Raw genomic sequence first — 24514 nt, 5'->3', positions numbered from 1 at the left:
GTTTGTAGTAACGCCTCTAGCACTGAGATGCAGTGCCTTAGACCGCTGCGTCACTCGTGAGCCCAAAGTTGTCATGGTTCCAAGGAGAATAGTGTCTGTTCCTATAATACTGCTGTTTTCAGTACATACTGTCCTGAGTGTGTACAGTATGTTTGAGAGAAGGTATTTGGAGCAGAGGAACCACCTGTGTGTTGAGACGGTCTGGCAGAGACGAGGAAGAAGAGATGCATGGGATGTCCGGGACCCCTGGGGACCAGTGGCTGTGAATCACAGAGGCTCAGTGACAGGCCCAGGCTCCGTGCCTGGACTCTCAGTATATTTAAAATCCCTCCTAATTAAACTTTATAGAATGTAAATTTAATATCTGCAGAAATTGTGCGCTTCTGGCCGCCCCCTCCAATTTAAGGATTGATGGAGGTCAGCGCGGAGGTTAATTGCTGACTTGATCTACTGTCCCCATGACATAGCTTGTGCCTGTTTTAATTGGAGTTTATCTGGCCGCTACATGGGCAGATTTCATTAAGCTTGCGGCCTCTCACCGCGCCACCGCTCCCTGTGTGAGGGAGATCCAGGTTGGAGGATGTGTGGAAGTGTTCGGTAGAGCCCCCTGTCTGTGGCTAGAGAGAAGAGCAGGAGGATGGCAGGGGACGGCTCAGGCATCAATCTTCCTGCTTTGTCCTGGGTCTTTCTCTCACTTGAGCAGCATGAAATTTAAGGTGGGGCTGTTGACTAGGACCCACTCCAAATGAATGTTGTAAAATGCTCATTAATGACAAGCAGGGTAATAAATATTACATGTTTGTCATGGTGCTTTACAGCATATGGCCCATGCCAGGGAAAAGTGTGACGGGTGTGTGATTGTATGTGTGATTCTGTTTTGCATATTCTAAGCATATTCTCAATACAGTGTGCCTCTACACTGGCCTATGTTGAGATGTTTGTGAGTCTGTAAGTGTGTGTGTGTGGGCATACATGGGTGTGTGTTAGTGATGCGCGGGTCAGCTGTTTGTACACCTGTACCCGCCCGCAATTGCTCATAACCAATCCGCAAGGACTCGAGTCGCATGACTTGGACTCGAGTCGGACTCCAGTCGCAAATTTGATGACTTGAGACTCGACTTGATAGAAAATAACTTGACTTGGAGCCTCGAGACTCGACATTAACTTGAGACTGATGACTTGAAATTATCTGGTCAGGTTTTGTAACGTTTTGTCACTCATTTTGTGACAGAGTCTCCATGATTTACTCTCCATGCAGCCATAGATAGTAGCAGCAGCACACTCGGCCCTCTGATTGGACCAGCAAACTGCCGTTCAACACATCGGGAGAGCTAGCGCAGTGGTTCTCAGTTGGGAGAAGGTTTTGGGGGGTCGCAACTCACCAGTGTGAAACTGAATGGGAAAATATATTTTTTATACATATTTTAAGAGGCAACATATAGTTTACCATTTGTAGTTTATACAGTTGAAGTCGGAAGTTTACATACACTTAGGTTGGAGTCATTAAAACTAGTTTTTCAACCACTCCACAAATTTCTTGTTAACAAACTATAGTTTTAGCAAGTCGGTTAGGACATCTACTTTGTGCATGACACAAGTCATTTTTCCAACAATTGTTTACAGACAGATTATTTCACTTATAATTCACTGTATCACAATTCCAGTGGGTCAGAAGTTAACTTTGTGCATGTAGACTGTGCCTTGAAACAGCTTGGAAAATTCTAGAAAATGTTGTTATGGCTTTAGAAGCTTCTGATAGGCTAATTGACATCATTTGAGTCAATAGGAGGTGTACCTGTAGATGTATTTCAAGGCCTACCTTCAAACTCAGTGCCTCTTTGCTTGACATCATGGGGAAATCAAAAGAAATCAGCCAAGACCTCAGAAAAAAAAATTGTAGACCTCCACAAGTCTGGTTCATCCTTAGGAGCAATTTCCAAATGCCTGAAGGTACCACGTTCATCTGTACAAACAATAGTACGCAAGTATAAACACCATGGGAACATGCAGCCGTCATTCCGCTCAGGAAGGAGACACATTCTGTCTCCTAGATATGAACGTACTTTGGTGCGAAAGTGCAAATCATTCCCAGAACAACAGCAAAGGACCTTGTGAAGATGCTGGAGGAAACCGGTACAAAATATTTTGAACCCTGTGAATGTGATGAAAGAAATAAAAGCTGAAAGAAATCATTCTCTCTACTGTTATTCTGACATTTCACATTCTTACAACAAAGTGGTGATCCTAACTCACCTAAAACAGGGAATTTTTACTAGGATTAAATGTCAGGAATTGTGAAAAACTGAGTTTGAATGTATTTGGCTAAGGTGTATGTAAACTTCCAACTTCAACTGTAGCAAGCTTGCAAGTCATCATTAATCAAGTCGACAATCTACTGGCAAATCCTTTTCAATCCTTGTCATAAAAAGAGAAGAGAAATTATAGATAAAATGTATCGGTGCTCAACGGCCATTGGACATAAACATTACACAACAAGTTGTAAATTTCAAATTCAACAACGAGTGGTTTGGAAGGAATCAGTGGCTAACTGCAGGCATTGCAAAGCAATTACTAGCCTGCTATTCATTGGAGTGTATCTGTGGTCCAAGTCTGGGTTTATGGACCTCCTTTACAAGCTTAAAAGGATAAACATTCGACTTTGGCCATGCTGTCAATCCAGCTTGACTTCTGCCGCGCTCAAAACAACTGTAGACTCGGAAATCTCAGACTTCAGTGAGTTCAAGACTACTGGGAACTCGGGGGGGAAAAAATAGCTCAGACTGGGAAAATACGTTTTGAATGGTCATCCAACTCGGAATTCCAAGTCGGGAACTCTGTTCTCTTTCTAGAGCTACGTCCTGAAGAACACTAATGTCATGATTCGACCTTGTTTTTGCCGAGTTCCCAGTTATCTTGAAAGCACCATAAATCCAGAGGATGCCAGACTTTGACAAAATTTGCCAACGAATGAATGACCTGTTCAAGTGAGCACAGCACAACAAGGTGAGTTCAAAAATGTCTTGTATGCTGCGGCGTAAGTGATGTAATATGCCAACGAGATATGTATACTGTAGCTAAGAAAATAATACTAAGTATATATTGTGTAGTAAGCTGTTAGTAGCCCATGTGCCTCACCCTAATAGTTCGGTCCCTTTTCCATTCATAATTCTGATTTCTGATTTGGTGGTGCACATGTAGCCTATAGCCTGTTTTAGAGAGATGTCATCAAATATTGTAAGAGCTTTCATTGTCTGCTTATATGCCTCATTTATTTATCCTATGGTTCTGACTTGGTGTACAGGGAGAATACTGTAAGAACGGCCCATGTTCTGAATTCTGTCACTGTACATTTCAAAAGTGCTGAACATATAGTTAAATTGACTGCGTCCGTCCTAGCTCGCTCATTAATGTCTTAATCTAAATGACGGATTGCCTCTTATCGGCTTGTCGTCGCCTTATGCCATATTCATCTCAATTGTCAGTGGTAACCAGTGATCGCCAGGTGTAACAGTGGTAAAGTGTCGGGACTGCTGTTGAGACAGCTTTATGTAGACCCTAACAGTTTGTGGGCACCATTTGTCACCATTATAGTCCAATGAATGTATTGTTTAGTGTTGTGTTGTGGCTTTGCTGGCATGCATCTAAAATAATTTTTTTTCAGTGTGCCCCACCAAGATCTACATGCTAAAATTGCCACTGGATCGGCCTACATTTATATTATCCATATAAAATACAGTTTAGAAATATACTACAGAGGCATCTTTGCCAGAACAATAATAGGCTACCTGGCAATTTTATTGATCATTTTCATATTTTTAATAGGCCTAGTTTAGGTGGCTACCGGCTATATAAGATAGCTGTAACATAGCGCTGCTTTCAATATTATGGGATGAAGATCTAACACATTCTGACAAATTAAATGCAGTATTTGTGAGGAAGAACTCGGCAACGAGTGTTCTGCGGACATGCAGCCCTCCATGGTGATAGTGTGTGGTGCAGAAAGACCATGCTTTCCATCCGATCCTCTGCTGCATACAGGTTGGTAGGCCTTATGATTCTGCTTGCTCTGGAATCCAAAGAAGTGGCATTGTATCCCTACCTGATATTGGCTGCTAACATGGATGACTTTCTGCTAAAAATGCAGGTGTAAAACGCAGTTTATTTCTGTATCTTAAGTTTTGAAAATGCGTTGCCGTTTATGGCTGTAATGACAGGCTGCTTTTTGGGGTTTGTGTGTCAGAAGGTTTAAGAACCACTGAGCTAGCGAACAGATTGCTGATTTGCTGTACATCTATTGGATCGGGTGCAGCTCAAATGTCAAGTTGTTGGGAGAAAGGATTGCCATAAATATCCAGCTCCAAAAATGGTTTGGTGAGCAAGAATATGAACCGTTTACTTTGCAAGCTCACCAGCAATGGGGCATCGAGCACCAATTACTAGCATAGGCCTACTTGTCTTTTGTTATGTCAAAATTGCTTGAAATGTATCATTTTAGTTATGAAGCTTGCATTTGGAATTTGTTGAAATGAATTATTACTTAATCAAAATATGTTGTAGAAAAAATTATGAAAAGGGCAGTCTGGTAGACTCAATAAATATACAAAGATTTGTAGTTGAACTAATCAGAGCATGTAGAGATTTTTTTTTTAAACGTGACTCGACTTTATCTTGGAATGCACGACTTGGATTTGACTCAACCCGTTCGTTCTACTTGGGGCTCAGACTTAAGAGTCCGACCTTGTGACTTGAGACTTGCTTGTGACTTGATTAATAGTGACTTGATCCCACGTCTGATATGTGATAAATGAAAATCTGAGGCCTGCACCCGACCCTAACCCGCAATTATAGAAAATGTGCTGTACAGTCAGACGGCTGAACGATTTTTTTGACAGGCCTTTTTAGATAGGCCCATGTTTCTGCTTATAATTTCCGACATTTTGTTTGGCTATTTGTTAGTCAACTTGTCTATAATTAGATACATGCAGCATCTCTTCCGTCATTACTTGTTGCCTTAGAAGACTAAGTAAACCCTTGCTCACCAGAATGTCATAAATCGATTGAACGAATGCTTCAATGTAGTTGACATCGGTAAAGTTAGTTTTCTCTTTCTGCTTTCATCTCTGCTTCTCTCATGCAGCAAAGATGTTTAGGGACTGGGCCCACCGGGGGAGAAAATGCAATAGCAAAAAAATAAGAAATAGAAAGATTTCCGTGCAAAATTTCCAACTGACATCAGTTTGACCGGTTTTAAGGAAATTAGAAGCTGTTAAAATGACCCAACATGTTTTTTTTCTTCAGTTCGGCTTGGATGCATATTTTATGTGGTTGAAATACTATCTGTTTTTATGATGCTGATAAAGATAGCGCCGCCACCTTTACAGATGGTCTGTAACTGCGCGTTCATTCTCTCAAGATGCTGATAGAAAGAAATCATATTTCTCCACTCCTGTTCCCGAGTCAGAATTTTTGGTGCATCATTTTACTGCAAGAAATGTTTAATTCTGCAGGAGTTAATATTGTATTAGGATATGTGAGAGGTAAGTTTCAAGTTTTAATGTCACGTGCACAAGTACAGTGAAATGTCTTTCGTGCAATAGACCTACAGTCAGTGTCCAGATTTCAGTTAGGCTACTATTCCATTTAACCCATCTGAACAGTAAGTACAATTCCCTTGACGTGCCATTTTGAAGTCCCCATCCTGTGACTGTCAAATTTTTATAGCACATTACAATGATGGCACAGCACTGCTATCCTCCTCATTTACCACATAACCAAATATTTCCCCAGCATTACCACTACTGTTCTGGCCCTCCCTTCTATTTCTTTTTAACTCTCCATTTTACATATTTTCTCTTATTGAATTAAACTTGTCCTTTTTTTTATCCTCAGTGGATTGATAACTTTTTCTGCTCAAGTTACCGAAAACATTTTAAGCGTTTGCCAGTTGGCGTGTATTTCACACGCTACGGTTAGGCCCTAAAGCTTAGGCTTGCTACGCACTAACGCCAGATAAAAATAATGAAAGAAAAACCTCCATGTATGTAGCCTATAGATATGAATTGCACAAGAATTATACATTTATGCATTGTTTTCTCTTTATTCAACCCGCCCACAATATTTCATGACCCTAAACCCGCCCGCCCCGTGGATATAACCGCAGGGACTACGGGTTATAAGTCAACCCGCACATCACTAGTGTGTGTGTGTGATTGCTTGCATGTGTTCTTCCATGACTGTAATAATGTATTTATGCCTTCATGTGATACATACACATTACTCTTCAAATAGGCTGGAAAGAGTCATTTAGGGTTGTTGATGCGTACTGTCTTGGCTCGAGAGCCTGTTTCTGGGTAAATAATATTCACTACCTTGTCCCTTTTTGCCACAGCCTTTGATTAGCGTGTGTGCTAACGTGGGCCCTGCTATTAATCAAAACAGAGGGAGTGTAATTAAGTATACACTACATTAGTCAGGCTAATTAAATTTGGGGGCCATCCATCCGTTAGCCACTGGGCTAGCACTGATTGGGCCTCTGTTCCGGGGGACCCTGGACACCAGGGACTGTGGGGACTGTGACCCTCCTTGGCTGCCGTCACACACATGCACATGTGCACCCACACACATGCATATTTACGTGATTGAGCACACACACGCATATTCACGTGTTTGAGCACACACACACTACTGCCTACTATCTCCCCAAATCCCACAGCAGGTGGGAGTTTCCTACTTAACAACATCTCTATCATATACACGATTTTGTGATACATTGAGAATCTCATTGTATCTCTTAGCAGCACCATCTTAGGTTTTTAAACCCATATTATGACTGACAATGAGGCCTGCAGTAATCCAAAAATAGGGATTATGAGATAAATTTGTAAGGTCGTCATGATACAGCCTCACCTTGTCTCTAGACTAGATGTTGATTCTCGATAAAATTTTATCAGCTCGTATTTCAGACAAAGATGTGTCTATATGAAGATAAACCTTCATGATCTGGGTAATTCATCACAGAGGCCCCATTATATGAGAGAGAGAGCCCATCTGGATAGAGTGAGATTATTCCCCCTGGGACAAAAGAGCCTGTTTTCTCCTCTCCTTCTTATTCCTCTGTTTGCTTGCCATGCTAATGGAAACACAGAGCGAGAGTTCAGTGATGAGGGAGGAACTTGAGCGATGTCACTTTGATCAGGACGCCGTTTCGCAATAAAAACACTCTGCAAATGAAGAACAAGCAGTGGCTTCTGTTGGTCCTCCTCATCAACAACAGCCTCCTCATCAACAAGAGCTGCAGCCATTGTGTTACTGGCCGGAGCTGCTGGCAGCTGGGCCAGCCATGCCAGGGGTAAATGACATGGTGTGACAGGGGGTGAGGGCAGCGCCTGGCACCAGTGGTCACCCACCGTCCCCCTCAGACCATAGCGTCGTGGCCTCTCTGGTCCTTGGTTGGCCTGGGCCGTAGCCCCATTGACCCTCAATGATGCCACACCTGCTGGTCACTCTGGCTACCCCACCTTCTTAGTCTCTAGTAGGGCTTTAGTTCTCTCATCCCAAGTTTCTTTCAGCTGGCTCGCTCACTCACCCTCTTTCACTCTCTACCTGTCTTTCTCGATCATCTCCCTGTCACCCCCCCCCCCCCATCTCGCTCTCTTTCTGAATGCAGGAGTTTTGTCCTCATTCTTGGACTTTTTTTTCTCCATCCTCCTCTCCTTTCTCCTGACAAGGCCCCCAACGTTCCAGAGCACTGATCATTCGTCTTTAACGGCTCAGGAAAGCTTTTCACTCCGGGGGGGGGGGGGGTCGAAGAAAAGGAACAAGCCGATTTGTCTAGCAGAGTGGGCTCTAGTCTCACTGAAAGGTTTGGCGTTAAATTGGGTCAGGAAGGCAGGTTACGCCACAATGGGGATATGAGGATATTAGCTAAACGCACATGGCCAGCCAGACAGACAAGCATGTTCTAATATAGTCTTGTCATATGAGCTTAGAGCTGCCTAGCTGCCACCCCCTAGGACGTGTGTGTCTGGCGATATTAGGCTGTCTGAGTGTGCATGGTTGTAGACAAGATGAGCGCTATTATGTTGAATTATGAGATGAATGCTGGAGTTTGAGTTTCCCTATGGATCTTATTGGTTTTATCTCGTCTCCCAACGTGCTAGAGACACTTTTTCACAGAGTCATCCTCGCCTCTATCATAGTCAAAAATGGAGCCCGTCCATGCAGCCCAGCAACTGCTAACAGTGGGTTTTTATTTAGTTCCAAATTAAATGTGGCATAAACTGTTGAGGATAAGGTCGTCTTTGTGCCTGGTGCATAGTGCCTTGCTTGTATGATGTCAGTCTATGTTTGACTAATGCAGTGCTGGAGGGGGTTGCACACACACACATACACACACAGACACACACACACACACACACACACACACACACACACACACACACAGCCATTCCATTTCCTCCACCCTGTGATGGAGTTTACACAAGGTTCTGTCCCCCCCCCCCACCCTGTGAAAGTTCTCCAAGTCATCTCTGTTCCAGCTCAAAATAAGTCAAACTTAATTTGCGAGTTAACGTCGTTAACATTTATACCATTCTATTTTATATCAATCATATCAAGCAGTCCTACTTTCATGGGCAGTTTCTCGGTAGCACAACATATTCATTACACATCAACATCTGGGATAGATTTCCAATTAGAAGTTAATGCTGTTTGAATGGAGAATGTAAAGAATGCAATATCCATCCAAAGAAGATGGAGAGATCTGATTTGAAATCTTATTCATGGAGTTGGATAGGCTATAGATACTGTCAGTCATAGAGAGGTGGTCCCACAGAGCATCTCTTTGTAGTAGCACAGCTGTAAACCCAGCGTTGGCACCTAGGGCTCTTAAACAACTCTGCTCAGTGACATGAGGAGTCTCTCAGCTCTTTTCACAGCCCTCCGACAAATACCCCATCATATTTAAGAGGCACGATTTTTAAGAGGCACAGTGAGAAATCACGGACCTCTTTCTACAATCCCCCCCAGTGATTTATCTGTGACGGCCATATTGGCCTGGCTCTTTGAGGAGGTGCTCGTCTTTGTCTTAGAGGAGGCCCGAAACAATCCATTTCAGGCCCATTTCACCTACAAGACTTTCCTTTCAGGGGACTGTTAGGCTGAGAGGCACTGGGCTGTCCTAACATCTGTTTGTGTCCAGATCCAGGCGGGGCCCGGAGCACAGCGCGCCTCGGCGGCCCCCTTCTCCTCTCCTTGGGGGTCTTTGTTCCCCGATTTCATGCTATCAGAGAAGCAGCATGTTTTCCTGCGCAGAGCTGTCAGGGGCATAAAGGGACCCCGAGTGGGGTCACATCTAGAGGGATGGTCATGAAAAATGTGTAAAATGTATCACAAAGCCCACCCACAAGATGGTTGCCTAGCGCGTCGCGGGGTAGCAGGGCTGCTCTGTATACCTTTCTTTCCCCTTCGCCGGGCTGAATTACACCACAGGGCTCCCCTGTCGCCTTGCCGGACAAGCCGCATCGTTTAGATGCCCCGAAACAAATGAAAGGGTGGCGCTAGCTTCCAAATGAATCCTTGTTCTTTGTCTCCGCGGAGGCATTGTGACGGGGTCCTTTTTAAAAACATTTTTATAAATAAATAAAAAAGATTGAATACAGTATTATAAACTCTTAAGTTCCTTTACTTACGTGCAGGTCTCATTTAGTTTCCTGACTGCATTACTTAGTACCTACTTAGATAAACCCGGGGCCCTAGTTATAATCCTGTGTTAAGTTTTAGTTAAAGCCCAATAGTAATTCTCTGGACTCTACTAATGTGCATGAAATGTGTTTGTTTGACTTATCCTTCATGCTGAGGCAGGTGTGCTGTTATTAGACAACAGAAGCGCCATCCAATTTTGGAGTAGTTTAGCGGTCAAAGCCCTGCCCTCTTCATTTGGGCATGCAACAGAAGACATTGAAACGTTTTTTTGCACCGGAAAACATAAAGGAGTGTTTCGTATTGGACAATTACAGCTTAGTCCTTCCCTGTGTCAGTCGGTTTTCATTGCGTTTGGTGCCTACTGAACACAGCCCAGGTCTCGCCCTCCAGAGGGGACAGGAGGATTAGAGCTTCATTAATTGTTCAGCCAGGATCGCTATTGATCAGTGCGGTAATGAACTCCATGCAGAGCCTCTGGTCTCTTTAATAGAGAACCCGTGATCACCTCTCCAATATTCTCTAATTGACCTCCCAACAATAAACCCCCCCTCCACACACACAACCTCACTCTCTAGGCTAACTTAAATTAGTCACTAGCTAGTGTGGAATGAGCAAAAAGTTTTGGATTATATATGAGTAAATACAACTCCCAACAGTGCTAAGTGAGTGTGTATGATCTGTAATGGCCACAAAGCTGCGTCTTTGTTTTTTGTTTTTTTACGTTGTACCACACAGTAATCATCACCTGATGTTTCAATTTCACTTTCTGGTTGTATTCTTCATTGGGAGGATAGGTTTTCTTCTGAGATGTGAAAAAGTATTAATTGCACAAACATTGACGTCCATTCCAAAACTTGTATCGAACAACGTTCAAATGAGGCATTATCCCAATAAGGGAGGCGAGCTGTTGAAAGGAAGGGTTTGACTGTAGGACTGACTATAGGCCTATTGCGTTTTGGAGAGTAACTCCTGTGCGTTAAACAGTCTTGCGGACATCTGCCGTGATTGGTTTCAAACTGCTGACTTAAAGTGTCAGAGGGGAGGTGGGCTGGCCGAGGTTTTCAGATGAAATCTTTCATTAGGCTTTCTTTGTACAGGTGGCAGTAACGTGGCAGTAGCCGGGCCTGAGACAATGGCTCCTCTTACTTTGCCTAATACGCTGAGGAGTTCCCAACCTCCTTTACTGCCACCACTTTATACACACACAATGAAGCATCTGGTGGCCTTTTCCTGTTGAGAAGTCTGTCGTCAGCCATTGTGGTGGTAAAATGTGTGGGATTGGGGAGGTTTTGTCTGTTTCATTGCTTTCGCAAGTGTGTATGAGATAATGTTGAGTGTGGAATGAGTGTATGTTTGGAAGGTTGGTAAAGTTGGCTATATTAGCAATTTGTGTGTGATGGGGGGAGGGGGGGGGGGTACTGCTGTGTGCCTGCTCCCAGCTCCAGGGGTGAGTCTACTCTGGAACCCCCAGAAGGGTGAGGTCGTGGGGTCAAAGTGATGAATTTTTATGGGGCTGTTCCCTGTGTTTCAGCCCTGTCCCTTTCTCTACGCGCTGCACTGCCTCTCAAAGACAACTAAGCAGGGCAATTTGTCCTGCGGAGGCCCCTGGAGAATGGGCGAGCAGAGGAGTTAAATACCAGGGGAGGCGAACACACACACAGTCTCTCACACACACACACACCCCACCCCTCCATCCTGTTGTCCTGAATGATTTGTGGCCTGTCCATTATGCTTCGGAAAGGACAAATACATTTGGCAGGGCCCTGAAGGAAGGACAGGGGCAAGAATGGCACCCCTCCAAATGCCACCCGTTGTTTTAGAGAAGCTTCCCAGATGTTATAATGCACAAGATAAATAGGGCACATTATCTTTACCTCGCGCACCCCTTTTACCTCACCTCGTTTGAGAGGGGGCGTTGCGCACTTGGAGACCCCCCAGTGCGGCTTGCTATCACCGTACTTCAGCTCTCACACTCTGTGGTTCATGGGAACCAATGAGAGTGTATTTATGTATCAGTGTGTGTGGTGGGGGATGCTGAGGCGAGACAGTGAGGAGGGTCGACCATTCTTTCGACCAGAAAGACGCCCATGCATGGTCCCTCCTGAGTTACCTCTAACCTAGTGTGAGTCTAGGTCAGAAATAGGGCAACGGGCTAACTGTGAGGGTAGCAGGATAACGCCACAGGGTCCATAATAAATAGTCTCAGGGTAGGACTGCTGATCTCTGATCAGGTCTACCTGTCCTGTCCATATAATTGTATCCATTATGATGTAAAAGGCAAAACTGTTCCTAGATCAGTACTTCTACTCCTACTGAAACGGTTTTGTGTACTATCACCCCCCCCCCATGTTAAATCCCCCCTCCTAGTTCTTCATCCATGGCATTGATGAATCCACCGTGTTTAGTGGGATTAATTAGCAACCCGCAGGGAGAGAGTGTGGAGCTCTCTGGCTGGACTCCAGGCAGGCTGGGTGGGGAGGGTCAGCCCTGATTTAAAGGCTCCCTGGGTAATGGGTGGCAGGTGGGGAGGACATTTGTTTTTGCCCACTTTGGATCTGAGTGCCTCACCGGTAGGGCAGATGTCTCAATCATGCATGCAGTGCCGGCTGATTAGGGGAGGTAAGAGAGGAGGAGCGTGGTAAGCTAAACCTGCCAACCGTTGGCACCACTCAGGAGCGGGTTGGCAAGTCCCCTCACGCAGCGGTGGGAAAATAATGGCACGCCGTGACAATGCCCCCCCCCCCGATGACAAAAAGGCCAGCCCTACCCCGTCCCCCCTCGGCGTAATAGAGAATGATCTCTTTAAGCAACAGCGGCCCGAGGGCCATATTCCAACTCATTGTCGCATCGCTCTCTCTCTCTCGCTCCCTCCTCAACAATCGAGATTTAATCGCACTCAATGGGTGATTATATTGGGCGGAATGGGAGAGTGAACAGTAGGCATGGGAAATTATTGGATGGGAATCACCCAGTCGTGGGGTTGAGTGTCCAGGCTCTTTGGCGTAAATCCGATAAAACCACCATTGCGCATTGCTATGCCAGGGCAGTCACCTGGCACACTGTCATGCCCGTGGACCCCTGGGACGTTACAAGCCTTGGACTGGGGCGTGGTGGAGAGGACGAGACATATTACCTCAGTGCTATCTTGAAACCAATACAGCAGTTTTTCCCAAACCTCTCCTTGAGTACCCTCAGCTGTTCCACCTAATTGACGTATTCCAGAACCAGCACACTTGTTTTAATGAAGGGCTTGGCGATTAGTTGAATCGGGTGTGCTTGTACGGCAATAGGTCTGTGCATTTGGAGGGGTTGGTCGAGAAGAGGTTTGGGAAACACCTCCATATCCGCATGCACAGAGATTTGTTATGCATGTCTACGCGTGGTATTGGATGTGCTGAATGGAAGGTATATCGGGGCAAGAGGGGGGATACTGGCTTTGTGTATACAGTAGGTTGTCTTAAGTGTGGGAATGGCGTGTCAGATGGGTTGTGGCAAGGTTGAATGGGGGTTGCGGCATGGTTTTGTTGGTTGTGTCAGTGTTGTGTTTGCGTTGGGCTCAGCAGAGCTCCTCCATCTGTTTGAGGGGCTGGATCAGGAGCAGAAGGGGAGAGACGGTCGGTGTGCCTGTGCTTTGAAGTGGGACAGATTGCTTTAACCTTGTCTCTTAAAAGAGCAGCTGGAATAGAGAGGTCTTTTCACCACCCATTTCCTTCTCGGACACTGATGAGATTATTCCATTGAAGCCGAAAGCAAGCGCCATCCCCCAAGATGCACCGGGGCAACCTCTTATCTAACCCCTCCACAAACAGGCCCTCTGTCTCCTGTGTTGACCTGTGACCTACGATGCAAAGCTTTGCCGGGCCAGGGACTGTTGGAGGGACTGTTTGTATGGGCTGTTGGAGATTATTGGCGTTCCGAGCAGTGAAGACATCCCACTGTACATAGTTGTTTACCTTCCAAACTTCTCATTCCTGACAGCTGTCCCGTCTATTTTTCTTCTTTTCCCCCACATCCTCATGTATCAAATTAAAAGCCGATTGCTTAACTCAAATTAGTTATGTTAATATCATTTGAGGAGTCAATGAGAGCATGTTTAGATGTAATATGTTTAAAAGACAGGCGCTTTGATCGGCCCAGCCACACTTGAAGAGAGAGCTCTGTTCAGGAGCCTCCCTCTCGTTCTCTCGTCTCTTACCCAGGGTGCCTATTACCAGATGCATGATCCACAATTAGCAGCGGTGAGCTTGGGTTAACTCGTGGTCAACATCTGTCCTTGTTTTTTTTCTTTGCGTGAGGATATTTTTTTCCATTGAATTTCTTATCTGAGAACACCTGGTCTCCTTTCAGACCCGTCCTGCATTTATCTATAAGACTTAAGCGACGGCATGGCGTTCTCATTTACCCTGCCTCTTCGTTAGGTTGGGGGGGGGGGGGGATCTCATGACTAAGGTCCCTGCAATGGTCAAAGGGCTGGTGGGTCGGTAGGCTAGGCTGATCTAAATTAGGGATGGGGGGAGTTATAGAGAGTATGTAGGAGGTGTAGTAGAGGGAGGTTGTTTTCTCCGAGGTCAAAGGAGCGCACTGTGATCAATGGCGTACAATCAGCCCCCTCAGACTCCCATGACTCACTGATCAGTCATAGTCAATGAACACATAAATGAATCAATCAATAACGTCAGGCCTGGCCACGGAACTGCTAAACCTGAACCACTGTGAGGACAGACCACCACCAAACTGCTGGGTGTGTAGGGGACGCAGATTGTAGACTAAAACAAGTTGCATAATTTGTTCTGCATAATTAGGCAGATTTTCACTGTAGGCGCACTATTCTGAAAAACATATTTGTTTCTCAAAAACAATTCCTCTCAGATGAACTGGTTTTCTCTAAAATTGTATAGTTTCACCCAGAAAAATATAAGCCAAGTGAAATAATTTCCCCTCAAAACATGACACTGTCATTGTTGCTTTTTCTTGTTGTACCTTCGGTTGAGAGTCAGAAACAGTTGGCGAAAGGTGTGATAGAAAAGCTACAGCATTGTGGACCTATTATCTCATGTGCGCAGGTGTGCTTTTCACTTGCGATGGGGACATAGTCATGTATAGTGATAAGCAACATTGACCCTTTCTTGGTCGAGGCCAACGCTCACTGGATTACAGAAATAATTTGAACGTGAATGGAGAGGCCATTTCTGTCCTTCAAATATCTTTTTTTTTTCTTCCAATAAGCTGTGTGGGTTTCTGGCAGTGCTGCTGGCCCTGAAGTGGCCAGGGATTTCTGCTTGGCTGGGTTTTGGATTTGCAAAGCTGACAGAAGGGCTTCGGTTGGGAAGAAAGAGAGCCAAACGCTGCTACCAAGTCACTAACTTGAAAGGCTCATTTGAATAAGATACCTTTTTTCCAAAAATAAATACACATATTTGCTTAAATGTCCTGAGGCTCACTTAATGGCTCCATTTTGTTTTCTGATTCGCTTGATTTCGATACGTTTTGAAGTCGTTCTAAGTAAACAATAAAAGTTGCCAAAAGAGACACATTTTGGTATGTTTTTTGTAATAATCGTAGAAGTGGATGGAAAATGACATTTGCGGGTTGTCTTTTGCTGGTGTGGCTACAATTACTTTTTAACAGGGAAAGTATCTCTGCCTTGCCCTTCTCCAGCTTCTTTGGCCTATTCATTGAACAAAGCTGCTTAAGCGCACTTAAGCGCATTAGCATTTGGATGACAGGGGACCATATTGACCCTGCATTTGGAGGGCCTAAATGAGTGAAAGATGGAGCGATTTGTTAGGGCTTTAGAAACCAGCTTTGAGGAGGGGAGGGTGGGGGGGGGGGACCGGGGAACTTCACTTACTGCTCGGTGTTTGTTCTAATCTGGTGTGCCGTTTCGAGCAAGCAAGACTGATTTGTGACATTTCAGTCTAAAGGCCCTTTTTCTGCCCGTTATATTGGCTTGACCTGATTAACTAATCTGTGCTTTGAATTTCAATCAGGCTGCTGTCCCTGCAGTGTGGTATGGGAACCACTGGCTGAGGGATTACCTCATTCAACTGTCTTCAAACACAGATGGTCGAATGTTTAACTAATTGTTAAAAGAGTCCACAAAGGGGAATTTAACCATGCACACGGTCCATAGGGTCAATACATACGAGGGGGACAGTAAAATTGGGCTTTTTTGGGTTGGGGGGGGGGCTTAAAAAATCATTGAAATGCATAGTGGTGTGCATGTGTTCTGTGTGTGGAATATAGAATGGGCATCAGTAATGTGATACAGTATAGCCTTCTGTACTGTAGGCTGTACCTCTTTTCAAGTGTGTACATTTGTGTGTGTGTGTGTGTGTGTGTGTGTACGCGGGCGCGCATATGTGTGTGTGAGAGATGTACTGTTTTGTTGTCTTTTGTTGCTGTACTTTGATAAGTTGCTATCCTTTGGTACCACACAATACACGTTGACATTTGTTTTATCCAAGCCTATCTTAATGTACCCCAGTATGATATTTTGCTCCATCCTATGAGAAGTAGTGAATCCTGCCACTAACCCCCCCGTACCCCCGTCTCCCTTCCTTCCTCTCTCCCACTACAGAGTCTGTGCTCCACTGCCACCATGCAGACGGTCAGACTAGGTGACACCAATGAAGTTGACAAGCTAATATTCAGAGAATCTGAGAACGATCGCAAGGTATGCTACATTATTGAAAATGCACTGTACACGCACAACACCTGACATTTCAACGTTTTATCAAAATGACTCATGTGTAGCATCTCACCTGAACACAGAATAGCTTCTTTGTAATGGGCCTTTATAAAGAGAAAAATGACACAACCTTTCCCATACATTAGAATCTACAGGCCTTTGTGTGACAAGGCCAGCCTAGTACAGCTTTATAAGGCTTTGCTCAGTTTGGCCCAATAGTGAGAATCCAGCATAAGTGAACAGGTGGCGTTTATATTACACTTCTGACCGAATGAATGCTGCCCCCAACATCACAGCACATTACCCTTCATTAAATTAGTTGAAGCTCTAATTAGGGCTGGTTCAGATGAGGATCGCTATTAATCAGCCCTATATTCTGCTTCCCTCTGCCCCTTTTAGGTTGTACTTCAACTTGAAAAGAAGCTTTTTAATTATATTAACCAGGATGTTTTCCGGGAAAACAATGGGACCCTGGTAAGTCACTCATTTTGTTTTGTAACTCTGGGAGGTTTATTCAATTTTTTTTTTTTTGCGGACGGTATGATATTCAAAGTAACAGGAATGTGCAACATTTACAAAATGTCAAAATTCACTGCGAAAACAGATAATAAAAGACGATGTGATGCAGAATTTGATTTGAGGCTTTGAGGGGTTTCTGGGGACGTGGGGTTGGGTATAACAATTAGGCCACACAGTGGGTGTCATTGTGACGGGACAGAAGCGAGTGGTGCAGATGTTCTGACGGAGGCCCTCACGCCTTCCTGCCTCATATGAACACTGATTTCAAACATCCTCACCGTCCTACCTGAGAGGTCAAACACCTCATGAATGCCTCCAGAATTGACAATCTCCTTGCCTCAGCTCCACCCCTCCCTCTCCCCTCTTCATCCCTCTCCTCCTCTGCCCCTTCCTCACTCCTCCTCCACCCCTCCCTCACTCCTCTTCCCTCTCCTCCTCCACCCCTCCCTCACTCCTCTTCCCTCTCCTCCTCCACCCCTCCCTCACTCCTCTTCCCTCTCCTCCTCCACCCCTCCCTCACTCCTCTTCCCTCTCCTCCTCCACCCCTCCCTCACGCCTCTTCCCTCTCCTCCATTCATTGATGATTGTCCGTAATCATGGTAGCATCCACATTAATGTAGAAGTGTTCAGAAATGTATTCTTTTCTTATTACGTAGGGGAGTGTATGTCCTCTTTAATAAGTGATTCAGAAATATCCATATTAAGATTCCCATAGAGGCGAGGAGACACACATAGTACATACCAACGTATGGTGCTTCAATCCTTGGACATATTCATTGGGCACCAAATGGAAGAAAACAGATTGAATCGCAGAGGGACTACCTGGACCTGGTCCAATAATAAAATCATTTTAGTTTTCCGTTGCGTGTGTCCTAATGAACACAACCCTAATTCTTAGTATCCTGACCCATCCTCTTGGGACACTATACTCTGAGTGTATGTACAGTGGCAAGAAAAAGTACCCTTTGCAATTAGCTGGACTTCTGCATAAATTGGTCATAAAACTTTATCTGATCGTCATCTAAGTCACAACAATTGACAAACACAGTCTGATTAAACTAATAACACACAAACAATGATACGTTTTCATGTCTTTATTGAACACACCGTGTAAACATTCACAGTGCAGGATGAAAAAAGTATGTGAACCCTTGGATTTAATAACTGGTTGACCCTCCTTTGGCGGCAATAACCTCAACCAAACGTTTTCTGTAGTTGCGGATCAGACCTGCAAAACATTCAGGAAGAATTTTGGCCCATTACTCTTCACAAAATTGTTTCAGTTCAGCAATATTCTTGGAATTTCTGGTGTAAACTGCTCTCTTGAGATCATGCCACAGTATCTCAATCAGGTTGAGGTCAGGACTCTGACTGGTCCACTCCAGAAGGCGTGTTCTTTTCTGTTGAAGCCATTTACTTCTGTGTTTTGGGTCATTGTGCTGATGCATCACCCATCTTCTGTTGAGCTTCAATTGGCGGACAGATAGCCTTACATTCTCCTGCAAAATGTCTTGATAAACTTGGGAATTCATTTTTCCATCGATGACAGTAAGCTGTCCAGACCCTGAGACAGCGAAGTAGCTCCAAACCATGATGCTCCCTCCACCATACTTTACAGTTGGGATGAGATTTTGATGTTGGTGTGCTGTGCCTTTTTTCTCTCCACACATAGTGTTGTGTGTTCCTTCTAAACAACTCAACTTTAGTTTCATCTGTCCACAGAATATTTTCATGGTTCACATCAGGCAACACTTCTTGTGAATAGCAAACTCAAATCTTGTGAGTTTTTTATAGGGCAGGGCAGCTCTAACCAACGTCTCCAATCTTGTCTCAATGATTGTACTCCATTTTAGCTGATTCCTGACTCCAATTAGCTTTTGGAGAAGCCATTAGCCTAGGGGTTCACATCCAACCTACACTGTGAATGTTTAAATAATGTATTCGATATAGACAACACACAAATGATTGTATTTTTCTTATTAGTTTAAGCACACTGTGTTTGTCTGTTGTGACTTAGATGAAGATCAGATCTAATTTTATGACCAATTTATGCAGAAATCCAGATAATTCCAAAGGGTTCACATACTTTTTCTTGTCACTGTATGTTCATGCAATTGAACATGCATTGCATTCGGGAAGTATTCAGACCCCTTGACTTTTTCCACATTTATCATGGTTTGAACTATGTGCGTAATTCCAGTCCACATAATACAGTACAATACAATAGTTATACAGTTCACACCCAAAAAGATTAGCCTACTGGAGCTAGGTAAATGTATTTACCCAAGACGGCATATACTGTAGCTAGCTACATCTATGGCCTTATGTTTTTCTGTTGTGCGTAATGTGCAGTAACCTATATCATTTATTGGATAACGGCACAATCATTTGGCCTTTTTTGGCTTGGGCTCATTAAATGTATTTAATATATGGCTCATCAGACTTGAATTTTCAATCAAATCTCAAATAATGTCCAGACATAGGCATATTTATATGCTTTATAATGCTTTTGAATAACACATCTGGTTTTGGCGGGAAATACCGGGTTACCCGTGTGACAACTGATATACTCTCTGTTATCAACATTTGTAAAATATCGGGAAAATATTAAACCCTTGGCTGTGTTGTGATTCGGAGGACGCACGACTCGCAACCTTCGCCTCTCTCGAGTTCGTACGGGAGTTGCAGCGATGAGACAAGACTGTAACTACCAATTGGATGCCAGGAAATTGGGGAGAAAAAGGGAGAAAAGTAAAATACAACATAAGAGTTCAATCTTGGTTTCATCAGACCAGAGAATGTTGTTTCTCATTGTTTGAGAGTCTTTTGGCAAACTCCAAGTGGGCTGTCATATGCCTTTTACTGAGGAGTGACTTCCGTCTGGCCAATCTACCATAAAGGCCTGATTGGTGGAGTGCTGCAGAGATGGTTGTCCTTCTGGAAGGTTTTCCCATCTCCACAGAGGAACTCTAGAGCTCTGTCAGAGTGACCATCAGGTTCTTGGTCACCACCCTGACCAAGGCCCTTCTACCCTGTTTGCTCAGTTTGGCCGGGCGGCCAGCTCTAGGAAGAGTCTTGGTGGTTCCAAACTTCCATTTAAGAATGATGGAGGCCACTGTGTTCTCGGGGACCTTCAATGTTGCAGAAATGATTTGCTACCCTTCCCCAGATCTGTGCCTCAACACAATCCTGTCTCAGAGATCTATGGACAATTCCTTTGACCTCAAGGCTTGTTTTTTGCTCTGACATGCACTATCAACTGTGGGACCTTATGTAGACAGGTGTGAGCCTTTCCGAATCATGTCCAATCAATTGAATTGACCACAGGTGGACTCCAATGTAGTTGTAGAAACATCTTAAGGATGATCAATGGAAACAGGATGCCAATTTGAGAGAGAATGCATACACTAATTTAAAGCAACAATATATGAGTGATAGGTTTTAAAACTCTGCAGCTGCAATTAGAAAAATAATAATCTGTGCAATAAAAAAATAAGGAGATCCCCGAAAGCCAGATGGAGATGGGTAAATTAGATGCGCATTCGGTCTTTATATTACTGTAGCATAGGCTATGCTGCAGCAAATGCAGGTCTACCTGTCACATGAAAAAAGTTACCATGATGAGATGATAGGTCTACATGCATTGTGAACTACGCTCCATACTGAGATGGACTGTCTGCCCCCACCCTGAGTGTTGATGATTCATCATGCAGAGGCCGTAGAGAAGCCAGATTTAGACATCGCATTCAATTTCACTCCATGCTGTTCATATAAATAATTTATTATAATTTACCGGTTTCTCAGTTATTTATCCTGGGAAAAGGGATTGGTTTTGGGGCGGTAAATCTCCTTTCCCACCATTCAACCCTAGTAGGTGCACAGGTCAAGAGACAAATTGGCGTAATCGGGGAAAGGGGGACACCTAGTCAGTTGTACAACTGAATGCCTTCAACTGAAATGTGTCTTCTGCATTTCACCCAACCCCTGTGAATCAGAGAGGTGTGGGGGGCTGCCATAATCGACATCCACATCTTCGGCGCCTGGGGAACAATGGGTTAACTGCCTTGCTTAGGGGCAGAATGGCAGATTTTTACCTTGTCAGCTCGGGGATTCGATCCAGCAACCTTTCGGTTACTGGCTCAATGCTCTAACCAATCAAGGTGACATACAGTGCCAAATTCAATATCGCCTTACCTGGGGTGTGTAATCATTAGTTCAAACAGTTTCTATTATTAAGAACAGTTTCTATTGTAAGACGAGTTTATTTTGGACAAATTCAGGTAGGTCCCTCACAATTTGGTTTACTTCCGTTTTTGTAACAGAATTGGTGGAATGAATACACCCCTGATCACCCGCACACACAGTTCACTTTCATAGCAGCCACATACAACATCACTTTGCTTATTGTATAATTCCTTCTCGTATCTACATGTTCTCCTCCTCTCACCTTTTTCTTCACTTGTGGACTTCAGTGCAGAACACAACAGCTGTCTGTGACCAGGTGCAAAGACCCCTCCAAATAAAACTTTAATACCATAACCGCTAACCCCTACATCGTTGTCAAGATATTAATGTTATAGTCAACATACTAGAACTAACGCATTAGTAAACCCACAATCCAAACCATGTGTACATCATGTAGTAGTGTACAGTCAGCAGTTTAACAGTTACACCGGTGGGCCCCGGTGGCAATAAATTAATAAAACCAAAAGCTTACCTTGACTTGGAAGAGTTGCGGTGTTGGATAGCCTTATCCAGCTAGCTAACATACATAGCATTCGTCTTTGTTTGAGTCGGGTTGTTGAGTATGCTAAATTAGCTGTATTAGCTAAGTAAGCAAAATGTAAACTAAGAAGAAAAAAAGGAAAAAATTCATGTGACACATATGACTCTTCAAGTAGTGTCTGTCTGTGTGTATATACTGTAAGTGTATGTGGGGCTGTATGTCTGTGTCTCTTTTAGTATTGGTGTGTGTGTTTATGTGGTGTGTGTGTTGGGCCTCAGGAGGCCCCCACTTCCTTCTTTCCCTCTCCCGTGCAGAGCCCAGCAAGATAAATGGCGTAATGGGGGATCAGAGATAATCTGATGGTCATGGTCGAGTTAAACACACCGTGTTATGATCCTTATAAAACAAACTACCTTTCCAAAAGAATAAATGTTCCCCCCTGCAACCCTCGGAGGAGGAAAAAAAATCCATTGCGTCTTTTATCAACTACTAGACTTGTACCAGCTTGACAGAAATTTAATTCGAGGTAGCTCTCAAAAATAATTATTGTATTTTGAGGAGTAATCATTGGTCGGGACATGATTGAATGTGTCCATGCCTATTGACTTTTGCTATGATTAATAGGATTGTTTAATCAATATTCCCATCGAAATTGTATAATTAATTATCCCGAACGCTGTCAGGCCGGGACGATGGAGAGCCCTGATGAGTATTTGGGAAGATTACATTTTCTGGGAGTGGTGGCGTCGAGCGGCACAGGGGCTTGCTCCTCATCTGAGGGGAGGAGGTAAAGGGGGCGGGCGGTGGGGGGGATATATGTCCCCGTGGACACGGATTCTGTGCAGACGCGTGCCCCCCTCTACCTCCTATCTATCCAGTAGCGCATCCTCCATCCAGTCGCCTCCCTCCCCTCTCCATCATTGATTTTGTTTCAGTATCTTTTTATTCTAACTTTATCAGTTGTGGTATCAGCTGACGTCCTGGGGAAAGAGGGGGGTGTTTTTGGAGTCCTGTTGCGAGTGATGAACTTTTCTGTCAGGGCCGCTCTTCCTTGTCATGCTCCCTGCGTACTCGCAACATTACTCAAGCCGCAAGAGTTTTCCAAATGAACTAAATAAATATCAATCACCTTCCCGGCTAAACTTCTTTCATATTTTACCTGTCCGTTTCCTTAAGTGGTAATACAGCAGAATGCTAAATAATGTGTGACCTTAGCTGGGAAGATAAACATGGAAGGCCAGGGAGAATGGGCTCCTGTGCTGTCTCTTATACCTGAATGCCTAGCTACACCTAAAGGCTCATTGTGCTTTTACTAGTATTGATCAGTTCCTCAGTCTGATCATGAGGTATGTATATATATATATATATATATATATATATATATATATATATATATATATATATATATATACTGTATGTACATACTGTACTGTATGTTGATGTCCATGTATGGCTTGTCCTATAAATGTCTCCCAGTCAATGTTTTGGTCTGCAAACGAGCAAAATGTGGATTATAGGAAAAGGCACTTTTGTGTTTTTTGCCCTTGACTCAGATCTGGGAATACACACTTGGCCAAAAGTATGTGGCCACCTGCTTGTGGCCACCTGCTTCTCATTCCAAAATCATGGGCATTAAGGTGGAGTTGGTCCCGCCTTTGCTGCTATAACAGCCTCTACTCTTCTGTTTCCGCTAGATGTTGGAACATTGCTGCGGGGACTTGCTTCCATTTAGCCACAAGAGCATTAGTGAGGTCGAGCACGGATATTGGTCGATTAGGCCTGGCTCACAGTCGGTATTCCAATTAATCCCAAAGGTATACTATGAGGTTGAGGTCAGGGCTCTGTGCAGGCCAGTCAAGTTCTTCAACACCGATCTCGACAAACCATTTCTGTCTGGACCTCCCTTTTTGCACAGCGGCATTGACAGGCTGAAACAGGAAAGGGCCTTCCCCAAACTGTTGCCACTGTTGGAAGCACAGAATCGTCTGGCCCAAACCATGAAAAACAGCCCCAGACCATTGTTCCTTCTCCACAAAACTTTCCAGTTGGCACTTTGCATTCGGGCAAGTAGCTTTCTCCTGGCATCCGCCAAACCCAGATTCGTCCGTTGGACTGCCAGATGGTGAAGCGTGATTCATCACTCCAGAGAACGCGTTTCCACTGCTCCAGAGTCCAATGGCGGTGAGCTTTACACCACTTCAGCCGACACTTGTCATTGCGCATGGTGATTGTAGGCTTATGCGCGGCTGCTCGGCCATGGAAACCCATTTCATGAAGCTCTCGAAGAACAGTTCTTGTGCTGACGTTGCTTCCAGAGGCAATTTTGAACTTGGTAGTGAGTGTTGCAACCAAGGACAGATGATTTTTTACGCACTTCAGCACTCGGTGGTCCCATTCTGTGAGCTTGTGTAGCCTACCACTTCGCGGCTGAGCCTTAGACGTTTCCACTTCACAGTAACAGCACTTACAGTTGACCGGGGCAGCTCTAGCAGGGCCGAAATTTGGCGAACTGACTTGTTGAAAAGGTGGCATCCTATGACGGTGCCACGTTGAAAGTCACTAAGCTCTTCAGTAAGGCCATTCTACTGACAATGTTTGTCTATGGCGATTGAATGGATGTGTGCTCGATTTTATACACCTGTCACCAATTGGCTGAAATAGCCGAATCCACTAATTTGAAGGGGTGTCCACATACTTTTGTACATATAGTGTAAGTAAATTAATGAATTAACAATCCCCCTTGAGATTTTAAGGTATTATGCAATTGATATAACCTTAACTATCATAAGAGAGAACATAATAGGACTGTAGCTTCTAGCCGGCTGGCTGTTTAGGTTGACCCTCAAGGCGCTCGGCCATTCCCTATCAGCGACAGT

General features: G+C 44.3%; 1 protein-coding gene across 2 annotated transcripts in view; it reads left to right on the top strand.

The window, feature by feature from the left end:
• Positions 1-24514, top strand: part of LOC106605012 (inositol polyphosphate-5-phosphatase A) — a 198892-nt gene that overhangs the window by 150930 nt on the left and 23448 nt on the right. For both annotated transcript variants that reach the window (XM_014200229.2, XM_014200220.2), the window contains exons 10-11: positions 16283-16378; positions 16793-16867. In XM_014200229.2, coding sequence (XP_014055704.1) covers positions 16283-16378; positions 16793-16867 — 171 coding nt within the window. The remainder of the gene's footprint in view (positions 1-16282; positions 16379-16792; positions 16868-24514) is intronic.

Source organism: Salmo salar, chromosome ssa01 (assembly GCF_905237065.1).
Source record: "Salmo salar chromosome ssa01, Ssal_v3.1, whole genome shotgun sequence".
NCBI lineage: Eukaryota > Metazoa > Chordata > Actinopteri > Salmoniformes > Salmonidae > Salmo > Salmo salar.
Note: the sequence above shows the minus strand (reverse complement) of the source record. Positions and strands in the feature narration are given on the sequence as shown.